Raw genomic sequence first — 22,667 nt, 5'->3', positions numbered from 1 at the left:
CCTGCATTAAACAGCAGCATCTACTTTAGAGGTTTGTATGTCGGGGAGCAGGGGATCCGTGGAGCTGAAATGAATGCGGTTATGCGCCGGAGACCCCCTGCAGGGGTAAATTATTTTCTTTTAAAGGGGAATACTTCTTTAATCGCTTTAAAATACACGAGTAGTCCCATTCTTACACCCCTTTCTCATGTTTAGAAGAGATACTTCATATAGCAGGGGGAAAAGAACATTAGTTTGGGATAATCCTTTGCTCGTTAGGAATGATTCATCGTACTGGCGTACATCACAGTTGAACACTAATATAAATATAAAAAATATATTGTAACCCCATTGCTGCCAGTGGGCCATGCAACGCCCCTCTGGCATCAAGGGGTTAATCAGATCATGTTGATGTATACATATTTCCTGTAAAAAAAAAAAAAAAAATTCCTATTTGGAGGAGCCAAAGATGTCCATCTTTACAGGGGGGAAAGAATGACATTAAAATGCTCGCCCATCGTGTCACCATTTTGCAGGTTTTTTTTTAGTTTCCCAAACATTTGAAATGGATAATTCCTGCTCAGGGAGCTCTGGTCGAGACGCATGGAAATATTAAGCACCACAGAATGTTCTGCCCAAAAGAGGTCTCAGAGGGCCAGTCATTCTCAGGGGTTTGGAAGGTTTCCCAAGCTTGTTAAAGCGGGTCCTTGTGCATATCTGCATTAACCTCTCGCTAGTGTTTCAGTATTCCTGTATTTCAATGCAAGGAAGGAAAAGCTATCGCAGGTTCCTGAGTGTGCGATTTAGTATCTTGAAGGTGTTGTCTCAGCCATTATTTCCACTGACCTAGGCATGAGAAAGGGATTGCAAACTCCTCTGTGCTTTCCCTCTCTCTTCAGGGCAAGTCAAAATAATAGCAGATACTGTAGCACTACGGTGGAAAAAAAAAGGCATTCAAATCTCTGCGTGGGGAAGTAAAATGAAAGCAAGAAATCTTCAGGAGTACGTCCACGTGTCTCCCACGCGTTCCACTGACCTATCCCAGTCTCTGAAATGTCATGTAGATATCCAGGGGGTAGACATGCCGGTCAGCTGAGGCCAATTGAAATCTGCAAAAGCAATTAAAACAATCCTGTGGCTTCCAACACAATTTAGTTTTCTGCTATACTGTGAATCTGGTGCAGTTTTATTTTTCGCACCTGTTCTGCAGCTGGGGGACCTTGCTAAATAGTCCCATGTGCTTTCTCCCGGACCTTAACCTTTGTACTAAGGATGCAGCTCCACTTCAAATCAAAGTTATTCATTTTAGTAATAGATGTAATATATTACATCTTGGTGGAACATATATATATATATATCAGATCAGATTTATTTTACATTTAAGATTGGCTGCATTTATATTAACTGATTATTTTTAGGGATTTCTGTTAATTTGCGTGGGCTGTGATGGGTAGTGGTTTATTAGCTGTCCGAATGACAATGTAATCTAATTTGTGACCTTCCCCTCCATGTCAGATATACATATTAACCACGCAATGTGGTAGAGAGAAGATAAGGGAACTAAAACAGCCCCCAATTATTAATTTACCTTGTTTACAATAATTTATAACAGTGTTCAAAAATGATTTTACATTTCTTGAAATACTTTTCATAATTTTTTTTAATGTAATTTTTTCTTTTATTTAGGCCAAGATTTAATCCATTAAACATATTACTGCGATTAGTTTACTTTGCCGCATCTGACACTGCACATGTGCATGTGCAGCCAAGCTTTGTCTATCTGGAGCTGGTTCTGCTGGTTTTAAATTGTGAATTTTGAAACATGTAAAGTGTTAAAGCAGCAATCCCAGCTCCTTCTTTTCTTTTCTTCTTTTTGTGTGGATATTTTTTTTTAATAGGATTCAAACCTTCCTGGAACTGAACCCCCTGCTGCTTCCTATTGAATGACGTGGGCACCATCTTTAAAAATACAGGAAGTGTGCTGGCACCAAGAAATTATGTTGGGAACCCGGGGGTCCGCAAAACTAAAAATAGAGCAGTTTTGTTCCAGAGCCACGGACCCCCCCCCCCTCCACCTTCTGTTAAATTATCCTGTAATAAGAAATAAAAACAAAACCGGGAAAACGCCAGATTACAACAGGGTAATAATGCCTTTAGGGAGGTCCCTGTTGGATGGACTAGGAAGTTAACACTTTGTCTGTCACAGGGCAGAAGAGGGGATAAATAGTGATAAACTCCATGTGCACCCTTGTATACACATGGCTAAAATCTTGGACATCTGCAGTATGTAAAATCTTGTGATATATTTACTAGGCTGGAACAGGCTGTGCAAGGCAAGTGAATGGCAGGGTTGTGTTAATTGTATTGTGTATGTGTAGAAATGTATTGTTTATATATAATAATTATATCTACCGTTTTTTAAATAGCCCTTGTGGAATGGTGTGTGAGCTGCTTGTTGTTAACTGATGTCTGTTTCTCTCTTGCAGATAATTTTAGGCGAGGCCCTGTCTGTTTTTTATAACCGTTTGTACTCCAATGCCTTTGTCAGAAATCACTATGTAGCCACTATTTACAAAGCCATCGGAACATTTATCTTTGGTGCCGCGGCTAGTCAGTCGCTAACAGACATTGCAAAGTACACAATAGGTCGCCTGAGACCACACTTCCTGGATGTGTGTAAACCCAACTGGTCCAAGATCAACTGCAGTATGGGCTACATTGAAAACTTTGAGTGTCAAGGAGATGCAGTGAATTCCAATGAAGCACGGTGAGTTTGATGCCTTATTTGTTTAATCTTCGTGGTTTTCCAATAATTTGCCACTGATGTGATAGGAAGGTGCTTTGCACACTTGGTTCATAGTTTAGGTTACTGATCTGTGACATGCTGCCATATTTACCCACTCATGCTAATGTGGTACTGTAGTAATGATGAGTATAGAAAGGCTACATTTTCACCAAAATTCAAATCTGCCATGGATCGGCGAGTTCCTTCCAGCTGGGGATTTCCGCACTGAATCTCAGAGAGAAAAAGAGAGAGCGATTTTACAAGAGCACAGTTCTATATATATATTTCCTCAAACCTTCCTCTAAATAACATAGGGAGAGACATCGGTGCTCAAAAAGGAGCACACACTTCCGAAAAGGATTTCCATAAGAACTATATTGACAAGTCTAAGGCACCTTGAGAGGAATGGATTACTGGTGTCATGACCAACAGGACCAGAAGCCACAACCTCTGCTAGTCTGGGCAGCAGCTCTAGCTGTGCGACTGAAACCAGCTCCTGGGGAGTACCACTTGAGACTAGTGAAATAGGTCTCTCTCCCTGTCTGTCTGATGGCAGATTCCACGAAATGTGTCCAGATCGGATACAATCACGGGTTTTTTAGCGCTCAATCTACCTTCGGATTTCCGTGTGCAGATTGGATTTTGGCGGTTTCGGCAAAAATAGTGATACTGTGCTGTACTGCTGAAAAGCACAATCCATGTAAAACATTATAATAACTATTAAATTGATATTGAAAAAACAATTCTGAATATATATAACGATGTGTAGACACATTTATTGTACAAAGCAGAAGGCAGGCTCCTTCAGTGCATTGCAATGCCCTTTTGGCAGTAAAATTTATTTATTTATTTTATTTATAAAAATGTTTTACCAGGAAGTAATACATTGAGAGTTACCTCTCGTCTTCAAGTATGTCCTGGGCTGCCTTTCAGTTTCAATCAATCCTTCAGTCAGTGTAACTCAGCAGCTACAATGTATTCTTATATTACTAAGGTAACATTATCTATTATTACAGTTTGCAGCTCAAACTGCTGGGAATATTGGCAACAAATGATCAAACAGGAAAGTGTTGCAAAGATCTTGCACTGCTGGGGAGGTGGGCTAAAACCTGCTATAGAAATCACAGGATGCTCAGTATATTAAAACTCATTAAAAATGGCATTAAGAGTTGAATTAAAAAAAATGCAGTAAGTATGATCTAATACTAAAAAAATGATTTATTAAAAAAAAAAAAATCATGTAAGATATTGCACAGATTGCTCCTTTAAGGGAGGATTTTTTTGATACACACAAGATATTGGGACATGCCGTTTCACTGTACGGTAGATTTCCATCACTAGATAGCTATTAACCCTCCCGGTCTGTACCTGCATTAAACTCGTCTCTGTAGGGCCCTTATTCAACATGCTATGGAACTGCTTCCCAGTACTGGGGAATATATCAGTTCCACTCAAATGAATGGCACTTCTCCAACAAGGGAAAGCTGCTTCACAGCACAGCCTAAGAAACCTGAGTGAAATGTCTCAAGCTTGAAAAAAACGGGATTCTTCCATGTGACGCAGGCACTATGGGGCGCAGAATACGTTATGGACACTGCGCAAAATAGATTAAATGGACAATTTTCGTCATACAAATGTGGAAATGTAAGTTTCTGAGCAAAGAAGTAGCATTGTGGTATAACACACTATAGCACTACACTTGCACGCTGTGGTGCGGGCAGGACGGTGCATGGCTTGTCTGTGCCTATCTCTGTCTGCTTGTACATAACCTCCCGCTGCCCGTGTGTTTTACTTCTGCTTGGTATGTGTTTCTGAGCTCACCTAATGGGTTTAGCAGACTAAACACATTGTCAATTGCCAGCTTTTGATTGACATTACTAACTCTTCAACCATCTGTTCCTTTCACCTCTATAAATGGCTGATGCATCTCGGGTTAGTACCACAGTGTTAACTCCTTCTGTGCTGCAGTGAGATGTGATGTGTCCGTCCCAGTTGTTGAAGTGTGACAAGGGGTTGGGCATACCACCATTATTATTATTATTATTTTTACGGACCTGAATATCTGCTTTTTCTGTTTAAGATGAGGTAACTGTAACCGAGTCATTATGATGTCTCTGTGGTGAAGCAGGCGGCGTGATATAGTAATGCTGTCGCTGTGCTTCACCATTTGTGTTAACGTCATCTCTATCAAGTACAGTATGTGCTCCCTGCAATTTTCAGGTAATTTGAAAATTGTACCAAATACAGAATAATTTACAATGCATCTGATCTCAGACGCTATTAGAGAGGGTTGGGGTTCCATACAATGCATCTGATCTAAGACGCTATTAGAGAGGGTTGGGGTTCCATACAATGCATCTGATCTCAGACGCTATTAGAGAGGGTTGGGGTTCCATACAATGCATCTGATCTCAGACGCGCTACTAGAGAGGGTTGGGGTTTCATATAATGCATCTGATGTCAGACACGTTATTAGAGAATATTGGGGTTCCATACAATGCATCCGATCTCAGACGCTATTAGAGAGGGTTGGGGTTCCTTACAATGCATCTGATCTCAGACGCGCTACTAGGGACGTTGGGGTTCCACAGAATTCCAAAATATAATTATAAAGTTCCTTAACCAAAAGAAGTTTGGAAACCACTGGAGTAAGATCATCATGCACTATGTGCAGCAGGACTGGCTGTGCATTTAGAAGTACAAGCAGAGAATACTCTGCAGATTGTAGGGAAGCACTGCTTGGGAGGTGGGTTAAAACCTGCTATACAAATCAAAGGATGCTTTTAAACTAATTAAAATGGCATTAAGAGTTGAATAATAATTTAAAAAAAGTACAGTATTATCTATTGCTGTGTTAGCCCACTTCCAAGCAGTGCAAGATCTTTGCAACACTTTCCTATTTGGGATAATTTGTTGCCAATATTCCCAGCAGTTTGAGCTGGTAACTGAAACAATAGTTAATGTTACCTTCGTACTATAAGAATGCATTGTAGCTGCTGAGTTACACTGACTGTAGCAGCCATTAGGCTAGGCACACAATCAGGATTTTTACAGATGTATAACAGGAGCACCAAACGATTGCCAGCTTAGGTAAGAATGTACAATTATACATTTTCACATGCTTTACATATAAAAATAAGGAGGGAAAAAGAAGTGGAATGTAGTATTGCTGCTTTAAAAGACGTAGGTCGTGCATGGTAGAAAAAAATTGTTGCAGCAATCAACTGGATCACAAATAGTAGTCAAGTTACCAGCACAGGACACAAGTATATATTCCATCAAGTATTTATTCCATCTGACACTAGATAGCCTGATGTTTTAGTCCTTACAGAGTCGCATACAAAAGCAACTAAACTTGTAGCAGGCAGTCACACAATGCTGAATAAAGACAGAAAATGTATTATAACACCAACAACATTTCTGTTGTCCTTAGGATCTTTATGAAGGTGGGACCAAAACATTGGTCGTGTTCTAATCTTTTTCGCTTTGTCCTATATCCTGAGGGTGCCTGCTACCAATTTTGTTATAGATCTAAAGAAATCTCTATATCTCTCTTTCCATTTGCAGAGTTTTATACACGCCACTGAATCCCTGGTCCAGTCAGCTGTATACACATTCTGACATACCTCAGTACAGTTTTGCTTCTTGGCACGGTTAGAAGCTGTGGCTTGCTTTGATGATCATTGGTGCTTTATGCCAGTTACTATTATTAAATGTAACTTGACCAGTGGTGTGGTTTACATGACATTATAGCAAGCTTAATTTCCAGAACCTTCTGTAAAAGGAGTAGACACCTTTCTAAAGATCTAGCAGCAGAAATATGAAAGTGCACTTACAGTATGTGTTGACTAGTTTTTCAGCTTCGCTAGATTTAGATTTGACCACTAGAATGTCAAAGATCTTTTTTTTTTTTAAAGGGCCTTAGTTTTAAAATACCAAGATTGGGTTACTAGCACCGAGCGAGATATGGGCTAATGGTATAAAGAAATTAGCATTTATAAGACTGGATTTATTTAATCGTTTTTGTTTTTGAGGGTTTCTACAAAGTGGTGTGATCACAACCCAAGCAGTGTTCAATGAGTTTGCAAAGTAATGACATGTAGTAAGTAGAGGAATAAAGAGGATGCCAAAGTGGGGGAAGAGAGTAATTGGAGACATTCCGGTCATTATTACTCTGCTTGGAATGAAGAAAGTGTGTAGCATGTGTCACTGGGGAGATGTCCAGATAGATGTGGAAATGCAGTTCGCAAGCCATCTTAAGCTCTCAAATTCTAGTATGTGGAGGGTGTGAATTTCTTCCAAATAGGGGAGCTCTAGGTGGGTAGACACCTCGAGACCAACACTGGGAGATTCCCCCGCCCCAATCTCGAATGCTAAAATTAACTGACATGAGGATCATAGTCTTGAAGGAAGGCTAATTTTCTCTTTAAAACAAAGAAAAAATAAAGTGTGTTAATTACAGTTTTGCATGAAATAACAGTTTGTCGCAGGTTACCCATTCCGACCATTGTTATTTGAAGCTGGGTTGTTTGACAGATTGGCGTTATCTGCGTCTGGCAATGTAATCAGTTGGAATTGATGTGGCCAAGAACGGTCCTGTTTGGAAACTTATATTGAAAAATAACATCTGTTTTTCAAAGCGGAAAATCTGCTGACAATTTAATCCTAGTTTTCATTATTATTTTTTTTTTCATTTGTTAACTGCATATTTCCCCCCCTACACTAGTCACCTGCTGCACGCTGGTGATAGCAAAACGAATTTGTACGTCTAGAGCAAGTCATACGTCAACACGTTGAGTGCCACACAGACTTTTGGCACCAGGATCATGTGATCGCTGTTGCTTGTAATCACCTCGCCTTGCCCCTCTTCTGTTGGGGACGGATGGAAAGAGAGCGGGAGAGGAAAACCTCACCTTCCGTTTAGATCACTCCAGATCTCGGGGAGACGTGTCCGATGTCCGCTGCTTGAACCCTACAACACTGTATCCTGTTAAGAGAACTGAACGAGCGATGTGTCTGCAGGCTATTGCTCTGTTCTCACATTGGGGATAGAGCCTTAAACCTTTATGGGGCCCTTCTAATGCTCCCTAAACGTCATATGAATTTTGTTCATTCTCTAGGGGAAGATCGCGTTCAATCCACCTCCGCTTCTGATCATGTCACTAGGGGCCAGTCGTAAACCACGCGATGGCTACCCCAAGCGTTCACGTGACCGTGATCCCGGCAGACTGGCGCTACCTTATAAGGGAAGGATAAACGGTGCCAATCCTTTGCAGCTGACCTAGCTTCTTTTGTAACAAATTTAACGGTTTTATTGTCTTTGGCAATTAAGTGTGAAAAAGAAGCATTGTTTCCTTTTCTTCCTGACCTCTGAATTGGGGAGTGTCAGTGAAGTGTTTCCTTGCCAAGAGGAATTCACACCCTTCCCGTGTCTCGGCTCATGTTTGTAAACACTTCATAAGAATATTACTAATAGATGTTGAATTGTGATTTAAAAAAAGCATCCGTCATTTAGATCAGTGGTCTCCAAACGTTTCAGTACGAGGGACACATCGTATATTCTACATGATTTCGCGGGCCAAAGAAAAAAAAATTTTTTGATAATTTTTTATATATTTTATATAAATGTATGAATATGTTTTATTTGGATCTTTTTGGGGTAATCAGCATGATATGATTCAGAACAAACGAGAAATGTGACAATTGCAAAGAAAGGATGCTGTGCTTACACTGGGAAATGATATATAATGAGGATAAAATGTTGTGGGGGGCCAGATGGGGCCCCCGGACCGTAGTTTGGAGACCCCTGATTTAGATGTAACCCTGATACATGTCACTACCATTAATGCACCTCGGGCCTAGAAGGGACTGCCCCTTTATAAAGGGAAACACCTTCACAGGCCACTGCCGCCCCCCCCCCCCCTATATTTGTTATATAGTACATTGGTTTCCTAATAGATTCCTGTCATTTCTGAAGGTATTGTATGTCTTTATTTATATAGCGCCATTAATGTACATAGCGCTTCACAGTAGTAATACACGTGGTAATCAAATAAATAACAGATAATATAAATAACAGATCATGGGAATAAGGGCTTCAGACATAAAAATAACATTAAGGAAGAGGAGTCCCTGCCCCGAGGAGCTTACAGTCTAATTGGTAGGGAGAACGTACAGAGACAGTAGGCGGGAGTTCTGGTAAGTGCATCTGCAGGGGGCTAAGCTTTATGTATCATGTATCATGTGTCCAGTATTATCCACAGTGCTATTCATATGCTTGTTTAAGCAAGTGGGTCTTAAAGGTGGATATAGTGGGTGCTAGTCAGGTATTGAGGGGAAGGGCATTCCAGAGGTGCGGGGCAGTCAGTGAAAAAGGTTTAAGGCGGGAGAGGGCTTTAGATACAAAGGGGGTAGAAAGAAGACATCCTTGAGAAGAACGCAAGAGTCAGGATGGTGCATAACGAGAAATTAGGGCTGAGATGTAAGGAGGAGCAGAAGAGTGTAAAGCTTTAAAAGTGAGGAGGAGAATTGAGTGTGAGATGCAGGATTTGATCGGAAGCCAGGAGGGGGATTTCAGGAGGGGAGACGCAGAGACAGATTTAGGATAGAGCAGAGCGATTCTGGCAGCAGTGTTTAGGATAGATTGTAGGGGAGACAGGTGAGAGGCAGGAAGGCCGGACAGCAGGAGGTTACAGTAATCAAGATGGGAGAGAATGAGGGTCTGAGTCAGAGTTTTAGCAGTCGAGCAACAGAGGAACAGGCGTATCTTAGTGATATTGCGGAGGAAAAAGCGACAGGTTTTAGAAACGTTGTGAATGTGAGAGAGGAGTAGAGTGTGACCCCTAAGCAGCGTGCTGGGGCTACTGGGTGAATGATCGTACTTCCAACAGTAATGTGTTAGGAGGTCGTAAGGCCAGATTTGGGAGGAAGTATGAAGAGCTCTGTTTTAGCCATGTTGAGTTTATGGCGGCGGAGGGCCATCCAGGATGATATAGCAGAGAGACATTCAGAAACTTTGGTTTGTACAGCAGGTGTAAGGTCAGGTGTTGAAAAGTAAATTTGTGTGTCGTCAGCATAGAGGTGATATTTAAACCCAAGAGATGTTATAAGGTCACCTAGAGAGAGTGTGTACAGAGAAAAGAGAAGAGGTCCCAGGACAAAGCCCTGGGTTACCCCCACAGAGAGATCAATAGAGGATGAGGTGGTGTTAGCAGAAGAGACACTGAAAGTACGATGGGAGAGGTAAGAGGAGATCCAGGATAGAGCTTTGTTCCGAATACCAAGAGTATGGAGAATGTGAAGGAGAAGAGGGTGGTCCACGGTATCAAATGCTGCGGAGAGGTCGAGTAATATGAGCAGAGTGTAATGACCTCTGTCTTTGGCAGCATGGAGGTCATCAGTTATTTTAGTGAGGGCTGTTTCCGTGGAGTGAGCAGTGCGGAAGCCAGATTGTAGAGGGTCTAGGAGAGAATAGGTGTTGAGAAAATGAAGCAAGCAAGAGAATACAAGACGTTCAAGGAGCTTAGAGGCAAAAGGCAGGAGGGAGACAGGTCGATAGTTAGAAGGACAGGTAGGGTCAAGTTTGCTGTTTTTGAGTAATGGTATAACTGTTGCATGTTTGAAGGAGGAGGGAAAGGTACCAAAGTAGAGGGAGGAGTTCAAAATCTGTGAGCATAGGGATTATAGTAGGACCAAGAGGTTTTAGGAGATGGGAGGGAATGGGGTCAAGAGAGCAAGTGGTAGAGGGGAGAAGAGGAGATCAACAGTGACACATCCTCCTCTGAGACAGTGGAAAAAGAGTCAAGGAAGGCAGGAGAGTTAGGAAGAGGTGTAGGATGGGAGGAAGAAACAAAGGCGATGTTCTGACGTATGGATTCCACCTTTTCCTTGAAATAGTCAGCAAAGTCCTGAGCGGAGATGGAGGAAGAAGAGGCAGCTGAGGGTGGTTTGAGTAGAGCGTCAAAGACAGAGAAGAGTCGGCGTGGTGTGGGTTAGACTTGTGCGTGTTGATTAGTGAAGAAAAGTAGGCTTGTTTAGCTTGCGAGAGGGCAGAGTTGAGACAGGATAGCATAAATTTGTAGTGAAGGAAGTCTGCGAGAGTATGAGATTTCATCCAGAGGCTTTCAGAGGAACGAGTGGAGGAACGCAGCATGCGCGTATGGGAATTTAGCCAGAGTCTGGGGTTAGAAGGGCGAGGACGGTGGAGAGAAAGCGGGGCATGTAGATCAAGGTCTTTTTTTTTAAGAAGGATGACAAATACAAAAAGTCCAACACTGGCATCCTGTATTACCTGGGGTCAGTTTATGACATGGGAACATATCATATTATTATTGTTTCTTTAACAGACCTGCCTTAAGTCTTTATTAAAAGGATTTTGAAGAAAGAGCATGGTAGATGTGCGCAGTCTTAACGTTCAACCTAGAAATTCTTAAGAATAACATCAGTCAATCTTCTAAAAACCTATTGCCCGTGAAAAGGAAAGGGTAGCCATATATCTAGCAAATACAGAGATTTCTGGAGGGCTACAGCACTAAAATAGGACTAATAACCGTAGAAGCTGCAAAAAGAGGTTGCTAAAAGAGGACCTCCAACCAAATGAAATACTAGTGTCAAGGCCCAAAATGGGACTCAAGTGTAACTATATCACAATTTTAACTCTCTTATTTTTCTTTCAGTTTACTCAAAATGTGTGGTGAATAGTTACATAATAGAGAACATAATTCTGTGATTACGTGACCAATTCAATAATTACCATTTGTTCTATTATTGATATATTCAGCTGCCTGAAAAAGTACAATCAGCTTGCTACACACATTGGCACAAAGTAGATGTTGCTTCAGCCTTTGGTTTTTGTTAAACCCCTTGAGTGTTAGAAGGGCGCGGGACCCCCCCGACAAAGCGCGGTCACGTGACAGTGGTTGGCCCTTTAACACGGACGAGGCGGAGTCCTCCTCTCCCATTTCCCTTCACTCCATAGGGATGCAGGACACAATCTAAACCTGAAAAGCATGCACTCCATGGGCAAGACTTAGATCAGGAGTGGGCAACTCCAGTTTTCAAGGGCCATCAACAGGTCAGGTTTTCAGGATATCCCTGCTTCAGCACAAGTAGCTCAATCAGTGGCTAAGTCGAGTGCCAGACCCCATGACGAATTGACTACATGTGTTTGGCACCCAAGGGGTTAATGGTCCAATACCTGATGTTGACCTACTTTTTTTTTTTTTTTACAAACTTTTCTTTCTGACAGTGTAACAAATGCAAATACATGTATTGATCTGCTTTTCGAAAAATTCATTTGTTTTTCTTCTGGGCCTCTAAATGGGGGATTGTTTGTCAATCAATTGCTTCCTCTCTTATCCCACTCTAACTATATCAAAGATACAATAAAGATAAGGGCGTGGGAGAGATGTGCCACCGCTTGTTGAACAGAGAGGGGCATCACACAAAAGAGCACTAAACCCCTCGCAAATCTCTGCTCATCATGTTTGCAGACTAACGTGAAAATATATATTGTAAAACTCTTGGACGTTTTGGATTTTGGTTAAATTAAAATGTATCAGTCACCCGGATCTAACCCTTTAAACAAATAATTGTATCTAGTCATCGAACTAAAAGGTGTATTATGACCGCTTTTAAACTGGATCCACAAAAGAGATCTTGTCTACTATTTTGGCATACGTAGGCCACCTGGCCAAGTCGTCATGGTAACTAACCACAGCAATGCAAGCTTTTCCAAACGCCATCTCTCGTTGTTAAAGGCACACATGAATGGCTCATCACATAAAATAATGTCTGCTGTAAGTCCGAGAGCTTTCCTCCCGTCACGTAACCGTTCTAATTTCCCTTCTCATTCTATAATTGTGGCCAGTGGGAGATTATTATTCTTTATTTGTAAAGCAAGCGCCAACATATTCCATAGTGTGGTACAATGGGGCACAGGGATTTGATAATGACATAGTTGCATACAAATATGGACAAACACGAATTAAACGGATACAAAGCGGTGATGAGGACCCTGCTGGTGAGGGCTTAGGCTGAGTCCATGGTCAGCGCTGACCCACGCTGAGGCGCGCTGACGCTTGTCAGTGAGCCCTTGCAGCCGCAATGAGAGCGGCTTTAGCAGGGGCTCGCGCACGCTTCCGCAGGCGTGCGGAAGCGTAGCCGCCATAATTTTTTTAGTTTGGCGCTCACGGGAGCGCAGGGCCGGTCATGTGAGCGGTTCGCCCAATGAGGGCGAACCAGCTCTGTGACGTCACTGGCCCGCCCCCGAACGGCGTGCGAACTAAGGCCAGGGAAAGCACTCGCTTTCCCTCAGCCTCAGCGCGCCTCCGCACGGCTGAAGTCACCATGGACTCAGCCTTACACTCTACCGGGAAGGAGAGACAATGTTGAAACAAAATGTAAAGTGGCTTCTCATGGAGGGCCGGTGTATGTCTCAGGGTGGGGTATGATCCAGCTACACAGCTGATCCCATTAAGGTTTGCTCAGCATATCAAGCCCCCATTAATTGAAGGTATTAAAAAGATAATAATATTTTTTTTGTAATTTGCTACAAATTAGTGGGGTTTTTTTTAAATGTGTTTTTATTTCAGTTGAATCATTTTAAAGTGCACATATGCGGCCTCGGTCTGAAGCCCAAGCGTGTGCACACACTTTCTCAATTAAAATAATGGAAACTACAAAATGACAAGGCGGAAAACAAAATGTGTAATTTTGGAGTATAGATGCTGTAGGTCTTCGTAATGACAGTAAAGATTCTTTAAGAAAGAAAAAGACTAGGGCTGCATCTGTATAAGATGGTGGTCACTCAGAGTGCGACCTTGAACTTGGAAAGAAGTCCTACTAACTTGTAGTGCTCTCATACATAATGCAATTGTACTCTTGTAAGAATATAAGGAGTGGAGCTGAGGCCTGGCACCCAGCTCCACTCCCTCTTGTGCCAGGCCCTGTGCGACTCGAAACAGTTCCTTCCCTTTCTGAGAAGGAACACCACAAAGTAAGTTGGATGGACATCAACCCCCAACAAAAAGGGTCACTAACAGCATCAGCGTTGCAAATGTGCAAACATGTCCCATTTTGGCTAACAATGTAGTGACTTTTTCGCTCTGAATTTTTGGGGGATAATAAAATACCAATTTTTGTTCCAAGTTTGGCAGTTTTTAATTTGAAACTAGGCAAACATTGGGACATTTCTCCATTTCCTACAAAAAAATGTCAAAATTGCATTAAAAATATTAAGCTCACATTGGCCATGTAACCTAATTTCTTTGTGAACCTTGACCTTTTTGTTGTAAAAAGATACAAAATGTCACCAAATCTTTATAATCAGCAGCTTCCCCCAGCACACACACCCCATTTACAGACTTTTGCCGTTGATGTGAAGAGGGCTGGTAGGCATGCTGTATATTGGCACTGGCCATGGTAGATGTGAAGACAACTTTAAAGGAACTATGTGTCCTTACGAAGCTATCAGCAGGTACCAATGCACCAGTATCACCAGTATGGTACAAATGCATTCCATAGAAACTATGACCGTTTTTACTGCAAATACATTCGATCAGTGGAAGCTCTTTTTAGGTATAAGGAAGTGGGAAAACACTTGGGGATCTGGAAGTTGCTGATCTGAAGAGGCAACTTGCAATATTGAGGGACATTGGCAATCTTGAAAGGGAATTAGAGCTCACTGAGCAGGCCCTTGCTTCGACTAGTGGTGCAGATGGTGGCGCTGTTAGTGAGGAGCAGGTAGGTAGCTTGGTTGCCGTTAGTGAGGATCAGGTAGGTAGCTGGGTGACAGTTAGAAGGGGAAGCAGGGGCAATAGGGAGAGGCAGGTCGTTTCTGAGCTGACACATCCCAATAGATTTGCCGTGTTGAGTGAAGATATTGGGAATGTCGGGGCAGAAATGGCAAGGCTGGGGGAGACTAATTCCTCTAGCAGCCAGGGGAATAGTTCCTCCAGCACAGTGGGGACTCAGGATGCTCAGATACAAAGAAAGATTGTGGTGGTAGGGGACTCCATTATTAAGAAGGTAGATAGGGCAATCTGTTGCCGTGACCGCATGAACCGAACAGTTTGTTGTCTCCCGGGTGCTCGGGTTCGGCACATTGCGGATCGGGTAGACAGATTGTTGGAGGGTCTGGGATTGACCCGGCGGTCTTGGTACACGTTGGCACTAATGACAAAGTTAGAGAAAGATGGAGGGTCCTAAAAAATGATTACAGGGATCTAGGCCAAAAGCTTAAGGCAAGGACCTCCAAGGTAGTATTTTCTGAAATACTACCAGTGCCATGCGCTACCGCAGGGAGACAGTCAGAGAACAGGGAGGTTAATGCATGGCTAAGAAAGTGGTGCAGGAAGGAGGGGTTTGGGTTTTTAGAGCACTGGGACTCCTTTTCTGAGAGGTGCCATCTATATTCTAGGGACGGATTGCACCTCAATGAAGAGGGATCGTCTGTGCTAGGGGCGAGAATGTTAAAAAGGTTGGAGGAGATTTTAAACTAGGATGGAGGGGGGAGGGGAATGAAACAGATAATGAACTAAATGGAATAGAGGAGGATACAAGGTGGAATGGAGGTAGAATGGGGGCAAGTGCAAGTTTGACAAGCAGTGAGATACCCATAGTAAATAGAGATAATACTAGAAAACTTCTAAAGACTAAACCAAGTGGGAGCAGAAAGGAAGGAGCAGATAAGATAATAGTACAGGCTGAAAAAAAACTTAAATGCTTGCTTACTAATGCAAGAAGCCTGACAAATAAAATGGGGGAGCTTGAATTAATAGCTGCAAGGGAGCAGTATGATATCATAGGCATTACTGAAACATGGTGGGATGAAACTCATGACTGGACAGTTAATTTAGAGGGTTATTCCCTTTTTCGGAAGGATCGAACAAATAGAAGGGGAGGTGGAGTATGTTTAAATGTTAAACCGGATCTAAACCCTATTATAAGGGATGATGTTTATGAAGGGAATGATGAAAATGTAGAGACCTTGTGGATAGAAATTAGCAGTGGAGGTAAAAGTATAAAGAAAATGTTTGTGGGAATATGCTATAAACCACCAAATATCTGTGAGATTGAGGAAGCTAAAATATTTTTGCAAATGGAGAAGGCATCAAAGCTGGGTCATGTTTGCATAATGGGGGATTTTAATTATCCAGACATAGACTGGGGCAATGAGATTAGCGTTACAACAAAAGGAAACAGGTTTTTGGGGGTGCTTAAAGACAATTATATGACCCAAATTATTGAGGAACCAACCAGGAGAGGGGCAGTTCTGGATTTGGTCATATCAAACAATGTAGAAGTAATAACAAATATTCAAGTCCTGGAACATTTGGGTAACAGTGATCATAACATGGTCTCATTTGAAATAAATTATCAAAAAACAGATTACTTGGGTTCAACAAAGACTTTAAACTTTAGAAAGGCAGATTTTAATAAACTGAGGTCTAATCTAGTAGTAATACAATGGGATGATATTTTTGCAGGGAAAAATGTAGAAGATAAATGGGCAGTCTTTAAAACCTTGTTAGAAAACCACACTTATCAGTGTATACCCTTGGGTAATAAATATAAAAGAAATAAGTCAAAACCAATGTGGCTAAATAAACAGGTAGGGGAGGAAATGGACAAGAAGAGGAAGGCGTTTAGATTCTTTAAGTCAGAAGGGACGGAGACACCGTATCAGAATTATAAGGAATGTAACAAAAATTGCAAAAGGGCAATCAAATTAGCAAAAATGGATAATGAAAAAAGGATTGCAATAGAAAGTAAGGTCAACCCTAAAAAGTTCTTTAAGTACCTTAATAACAAAAAAAATGAGAAAAGAAAATATAGGACCCTTTCAGTGTGAGATGGGTAGGCAGATTATTGGAGATAAGGAAAAAGCAGAGGTATTAAACAAATTATTTGCCTCTGTGTTTACCAGGGAAGAGTCAAGTTCAATAGTAGCGCCACAGGAGGAAGCCACAACCTCCATATTAATGAACAATTGGTTAACTGAGGAAGAAGTTCATAAGCGACTTGAAAAAATTAAAGTAAATAAGGCACCTGGCCCCGATGGCATACATCCAAGAGTTCTCAAGGAGTTAAGCTCAGTAATAGCAAAACCATTATATTTAATATTCAAGGACTCCATTTCCACGGGCTCAGTACCACTAGATTGGCGTAAAGCAGATGTGGTGCCTATAATTAAAAAGGGAGCTAGATCACACCCGGGGAATTACAGACATGTAAGCCTGACTTGAAGGTTTAATACGGGATAATATTCAGGAATACCTAATGGAAAACAAAATTATTAGTAATAGTCAGCATGGATTTATGAAGGATAGATCTTGCCAAACTAACCTTATTTGTTTCTTTGAGGAGGTAAGTAGGAATTTAGACCAGCGTAATGCAGTTGATGTGGTCTACTTAGATTTTGCAAAGGCTTTTGATACGGTTTCACACAAGAGGTTGGTGTACAAAATAAAGAAAATTGGACTCAGTAATAATATATGCACCTGGATTGAAAACTGGTTAAAGGATAGACAACAGAGGGTTGTCATAAATGGAACTTTTTCAGGTTGGGCTAAAGTCGTGAGTGGAGTACCTCAAGGATCGGTACTGGGACCCCTGCTTTTTACTTGTTTATCAATGACCTTGAGGTTGGAATCGAGAGCAAAGTCTCCATCTTTGCTGATGATACTAAATTGTGTAAGGTAATAGAATCAGAGCAGGATGTAATTTCTCTTCAGAAGGACTTGGAGAGACTGGAAACGTGGGCAGGTAAATGGCAAATGAGGTTTAATTTTAATATTAGAAAAGAGGCGTCTAAGAGGGGATATGATAACTATATACAAATATATTCAGGGACAGTACAAGGAGCTTTCAAAAGAACTATTCATCCCACGGGCAGTACAAAGGACTCGGGGCCATCCCTTAAGGTTGGAGGAAAGGAAATTTCACCAGCAACAAAGGAAAGGTTTCTTTACAGTAAGGGCAGTTAAAATGTGGAATTCATTACCCATGGAGACTGTGATGGCAGATACAATAGATTTGTTCAAAAAAAGGTTGGACATCTTTTTAGATGGGAAAGGTATACATGGATATACCAAATAAGTATACATGGGAAGGATGTTGATCCAGGGATTAATCCGATTGCCAATTCTTGGAGTCAGGAAGGAATTAATTTTTCCCCCTAATGGGGATTTTTGTTTGCCTTCCTCTGGATCAATAAGTAAGTATAGATATAGGATAAAGTATCTGTTGCCTAAATTTAGCATAGGTTGAAGTTGATGGACGTACGTCTTGTTTCAACCTCATCTACTATGTAACTATGTAACTATGCAACGCAACTTGGTAAGAATGTGTTTAAAAATAAATAAATTTAAAAAAAAGTTTGCTTCTTTGTTGCACTGTTGTTTGGCAACCAAACCATCCACGCTCTTATAAGGGCCTTGGGTATGTTTTTTTTCTTTAATGCCATTACTGCACTGAAGGGGTTAAGTCTTAAGATATCTCTTAATGCCCCTTCTAATGTTGAATTTTCTTCCCTCTATAGTTCTGTTCAGGAGGTTTGAAATATAAGTGTCTGGGAGGTTAAAATGGAGCTGTCCCCAGAGCCTATTGCAGTCTAAATCTACCATGGTAATCTCAGAAGCAACAGATTAAAGCTGCTGTTCAAAGTGCTGTTTTTTTAAACCTTCCCCCCCATTCAATATGTGCATCAATACAATCTGCACACTGATAAGTTGCCGATCAATCCATTCTCCTGTAATGGATCGCTGAAGATTCGGCTCGGGGGTTCTTTATATCACTGTTGGGGCTGCAGAAGATTACCCAAGATGCAAAGTTCTGTGTGGAAGATCATGTGACCAGGCAGGCACTAGATATAATTGGTGCACTGCTAGAGAGAGGGCAAAAGGGGTGTGCCAGAGCCTGTCTCAGAAGAGGAAGGGGATGTGACTTTTTAAATGGTTACAATAGAAAAAAATGCTTGTTACATTAGAATACATTAAAAATGTCTTTAAATTTTTTTTTAAATTCTACAAGTATTTTTTCATAGTACAGAACTGATTTATTAAAAAACACACATGTAGAATATTGCTTGAACTGCAGCTTTAAGAAAAACATGTTTATAACACTAAAAACAATAATAAAGAGCATGCTCAGTTGGCAAGATACTAAAATTATATGACTTTGACTGGAGGGCTAGCGACTTCAAACCCGCTCACATGCTGGGTACTGTAGTTGTTGTTATTGGGCACATTGTATCATTTGGGAGGTTTTTTTTGAATGGTGAAAGGATATAGAAGGTTCACTATTTATTTAGTTAATTCACTTGAGGTGGTGTGCTTTGAATGTCTTTTCCCCCAATTGGATGTGAACTGCGGAAAGGTAGCCTCCTTATGTTGACTGGGGTGTGCCCAGAAGGCGGCGGTCCCGTTGCCCAAAACAACTCATACTTACCTGGCAGGGGAGATACCATGATCATGAAGGTGGTTCACCCAGGGTGAGGCTCATCCATTGCACTTCGGGTGTGCTGACCCCTGCGATTTCCCCAAATGCGGGAAACTCGACTGCATAATTTATGGTAGTGGGGGACTGCGTTCGCTCTTTCCCCTTATCATGCTTGGAAATCTTACACTGCCATACACATCAGCTGCAGCAATATACCAGATACATTACTAATACCTGTGACAGTTTAGTGTTGGACCAAAAAATGGCATCCTAATGAAAAAGTACTGCACTTTATCCACGAGACTTTACTGAAGTGTGTGGGACCACCACAGCTAAACTTTTTAGTATATGAGCCATGTGAATGTCAGTCTCACTAAATAGTTTCTCCCCTGTAAAAGAGAGGATTACTCACCTATGAATATTACTCCCCCGTTTGGCTTCAGAGGGCACACTCCCCTGTAAAGTCTATAAATCTCCCTCATATACTGTACTGTATGTGAACCTGGTAGTCTGTTTGCTTTGGTAAAGTGACTTATTAGAATTGCCCTTTCAGTGGTAGAGCTAATAAGAAGCTGATCCATTCTTCCCCACAGTAAATAAAGGATTCATCCTACAAAATATAACTTGGTAAGATGTAATATGTATTTAGAGAGGAAGGTTATACAAGGACACACCAAACTGTTTCAAACATAGAGTATTGATATAGGGAGCCATCTGATTGCCTGGAGACCGGAGAACATTTATTTTTCCTTGTGAAAGATCATTTAAAAATGTTGCACTGGGGTTATGTCTTCCTGCCTAGTATATCAATATATTTATACTAGGAGGATATTAACCCAGTTCAGCATTTGATGGACATATTCAAGCCTAACTATATATAGCCATGCATAATAATGGTATATTGCTTTCCTCTCTGTTGGCAGTAAGTCCTGGTAAGAACAGGTATGCCAGCAGTAGTTATGGAGGTTTTCCCTCATCCAATGGTGAGGTGCCCTATGTATGGAGGGGAGTGGCTGTATGCTCTGAGTCCCTGGATAGTGACATCAGGGATGCGCCTGCCTCCTGAAGTATATAAGGCACAACACAGTTAGTTAGTGTGTTCTACAAGTGTTCTACAGAGAGTTCTGGCAGCTGTGGAAAGCTGTTAGGAAATTGTATGGCCTGCATAAGGGATTGTGGGAACACTTTGTGACCCTAGTGAAGTAACTAGCGGTCCAGGTTGACCAATCAGCCTGTCTAGCCACTCTGTGTCCAGGGACCTGGCACAGAGAGGGTCTCCCTAGGAGAAGAGGGAACCCCACTTCAATTCAGGAGGGCGTACCTGGCGAAGGAAAAGCACGGAGGGATGTGCGGCTAGAGCCGGCAGCTGCATGTGGCAGTCTGCCACATCACCGTCAACAATAAAGATGCCCTGTTTAAAGATACCCCCACTGTGTGAGTGTGAAATTACTCGCAAGTGGATGGCACCACCGAGAAGGAGTTCCTCACCAGGACCATCTCCCTGCGGAAGCATAGATCCTGATGAGGTGGAGGCGCTGCACATGATGTAAGTTGAACTCGCACCCACTACCTCAGCCACCTGTCTGTTGAAAATCCCCTACTAACATCAAGCGGGAGACTCAGGAGTTCTGTTGCCTACAGGTGCACCATCACACACACGTAATGGGAGTTGGTTATCAAGAGTACCCGGGCCAATGTGAGATTGGGGGGGGGGGGGGGATATACCCGTTACATATATGTTGCTAGGCAGAAAAGGCACTCTACAATGTTGGGATATCAAATCATAACACCATCTCAGGGACGATCTGTACGATGCAAATTGCACAAAGCAGACTAGTTGAGGAAAAAGGTAACTTATCTGTATATATTTCAGTATTCATTTCTATGATTTTTGTGCAAAGGGAATATATGAAGTCATCAAAACCCCCAGGAGCTTGTCAGAAGTGACCAAACCATGACTAGACACTGGTCTGCCTTACAAGAAGAAGCATTTGACGGGAAACTAGGTTTATAAGAACATTGGCATGTTCTTGTTTGATGTTAGTCACTCAGTGGCAGGCATTGGCAAGATCTTCATAGGCACCATGTGTGGACATTTCCTGGGCTCACATAATGTAACCAGCCCATCACTCTGTGTATTGTATTGTATGTCTTTATTTATATAGCGCCATTAATGTACATAGCACTTCACAGTAGTAATAAACGTGGTAATCATATAAATAACAAATAATATAAATAACAGGTCATATGAATAAGTGCTTCAGACATAAAAGTAACATTTCAGAAGAGGAGTCCCTGCTCCGAGGAGCTTACAGTAGATGTATGTATGTCTTTATTTATACAGCTAAAACCAGAGACAGAACATGAAACACAGACAGCTCAGCGCTACATCCAATGACACAAATACACAGTATAGTGCCTAAATATATATGTATGTATATATATATATATATCTTTTGAATAAAATGGTCTTTTAGTTTAACTCTTTGGCAACGTGGTGTAAGCCCTTGAGCCCCTCCAAGGCAGACTACGTCTTTATTTATACAGCGTCATTAATGTACATAGCGCTTTACAGCAGTAATACACGTGACAATCATATAAATAACAAATATAAATAACACATGTACCTTTTTATGGTGAAAGAGCATTATGGGGCAGCATTTGTTAACCAGTTTTCTATGGAACCATGAGGTTTAGTTAGTGGTTGCCTGACGGCGCATGAAAAAATTATTGACAGTGGTGGATATTTTGCTTTTCAAGACATCACAAATATATATATATATATATATATATTTTGCTACATTTCTTAATTTAAGAATCCGATTATGCTATTGAAAAATGTTGGGTTGTAATGTTAGTAATGATCCCCATAAGTGTATTTTTTTTTTTTTTTTTTTAAATTATGAATGAACCCAGAGGTCTCCCATAGCAGGACTTCCCTCATCTTCTGAGAGCACAGTGGCCCCCCCCCAAGTTTCAGCGCACCATGTGTACACATCTACTGTAACTATATCTATATCTATATATATATAGATATAGATATATAATTATTATTTTTTTTACATTTATATTTAACCCTGTTACGTCACTCCAATTTGGTCCTAGAAGGGATTGCCCATTTTAGGTAATTCCATGATATTTTACAAACCTGGGTTACCAAGCCCACAAAACATTCAACTGGGGTGGAGTAAAATGTCATTCAACACTCCAAGGAGAGGACAACACGCCGTTGGCTACAACGCAACGGTGAGGATTTACTATACCTTTTTATAACTCTTCATCACTGCAATCTGGGCATCCTGTTGTGATCACCTTGCATTGGGCGGAGCCATCCTGCTCCACAGTGGGATCTGAAAATTGTAAAATGACTGGCAGCCATATTGTTCCTTCTCAAGTTGATAGCAATATGGGAGAACTTTAGACTCAAAAGAAATGTCATTTTTGATGAAGGTTTTAAAAAAGG

The 22,667-nt window shown here is 41.4% G+C and overlaps 1 protein-coding gene and 1 non-coding gene across 7 annotated transcripts in view; both read left to right on the top strand.

Moving 5' to 3' along the window:
• The window catches only part of PLPP1 (phospholipid phosphatase 1), a 118,202-nt gene that overhangs the window by 78,653 nt on the left and 16,882 nt on the right, over window positions 1-22,667 (top strand). For all 6 annotated transcript variants that reach the window (XM_075589162.1, XM_075589177.1, XM_075589171.1 and 3 more), the window contains one exon: window positions 2,466-2,746. In XM_075589162.1, coding sequence (XP_075445277.1) covers window positions 2,466-2,746 — 281 coding nt within the window. The remainder of the gene's footprint in view (window positions 1-2,465; window positions 2,747-22,667) is intronic.
• On the top strand, window positions 19,206-19,369 carry LOC142473134 (U1 spliceosomal RNA). The gene has a single exon (XR_012789991.1). It is a non-coding gene; the product is annotated as a U1 spliceosomal RNA (small nuclear RNA).

The sequence above is a fragment of the Ascaphus truei genome, chromosome 1 (assembly GCF_040206685.1).
Source record: "Ascaphus truei isolate aAscTru1 chromosome 1, aAscTru1.hap1, whole genome shotgun sequence".
In the NCBI taxonomy this organism is placed as follows: Eukaryota; Metazoa; Chordata; class Amphibia; order Anura; family Ascaphidae; genus Ascaphus; species Ascaphus truei.
This window is presented reverse-complemented; position numbering and strand designations above follow the sequence as displayed.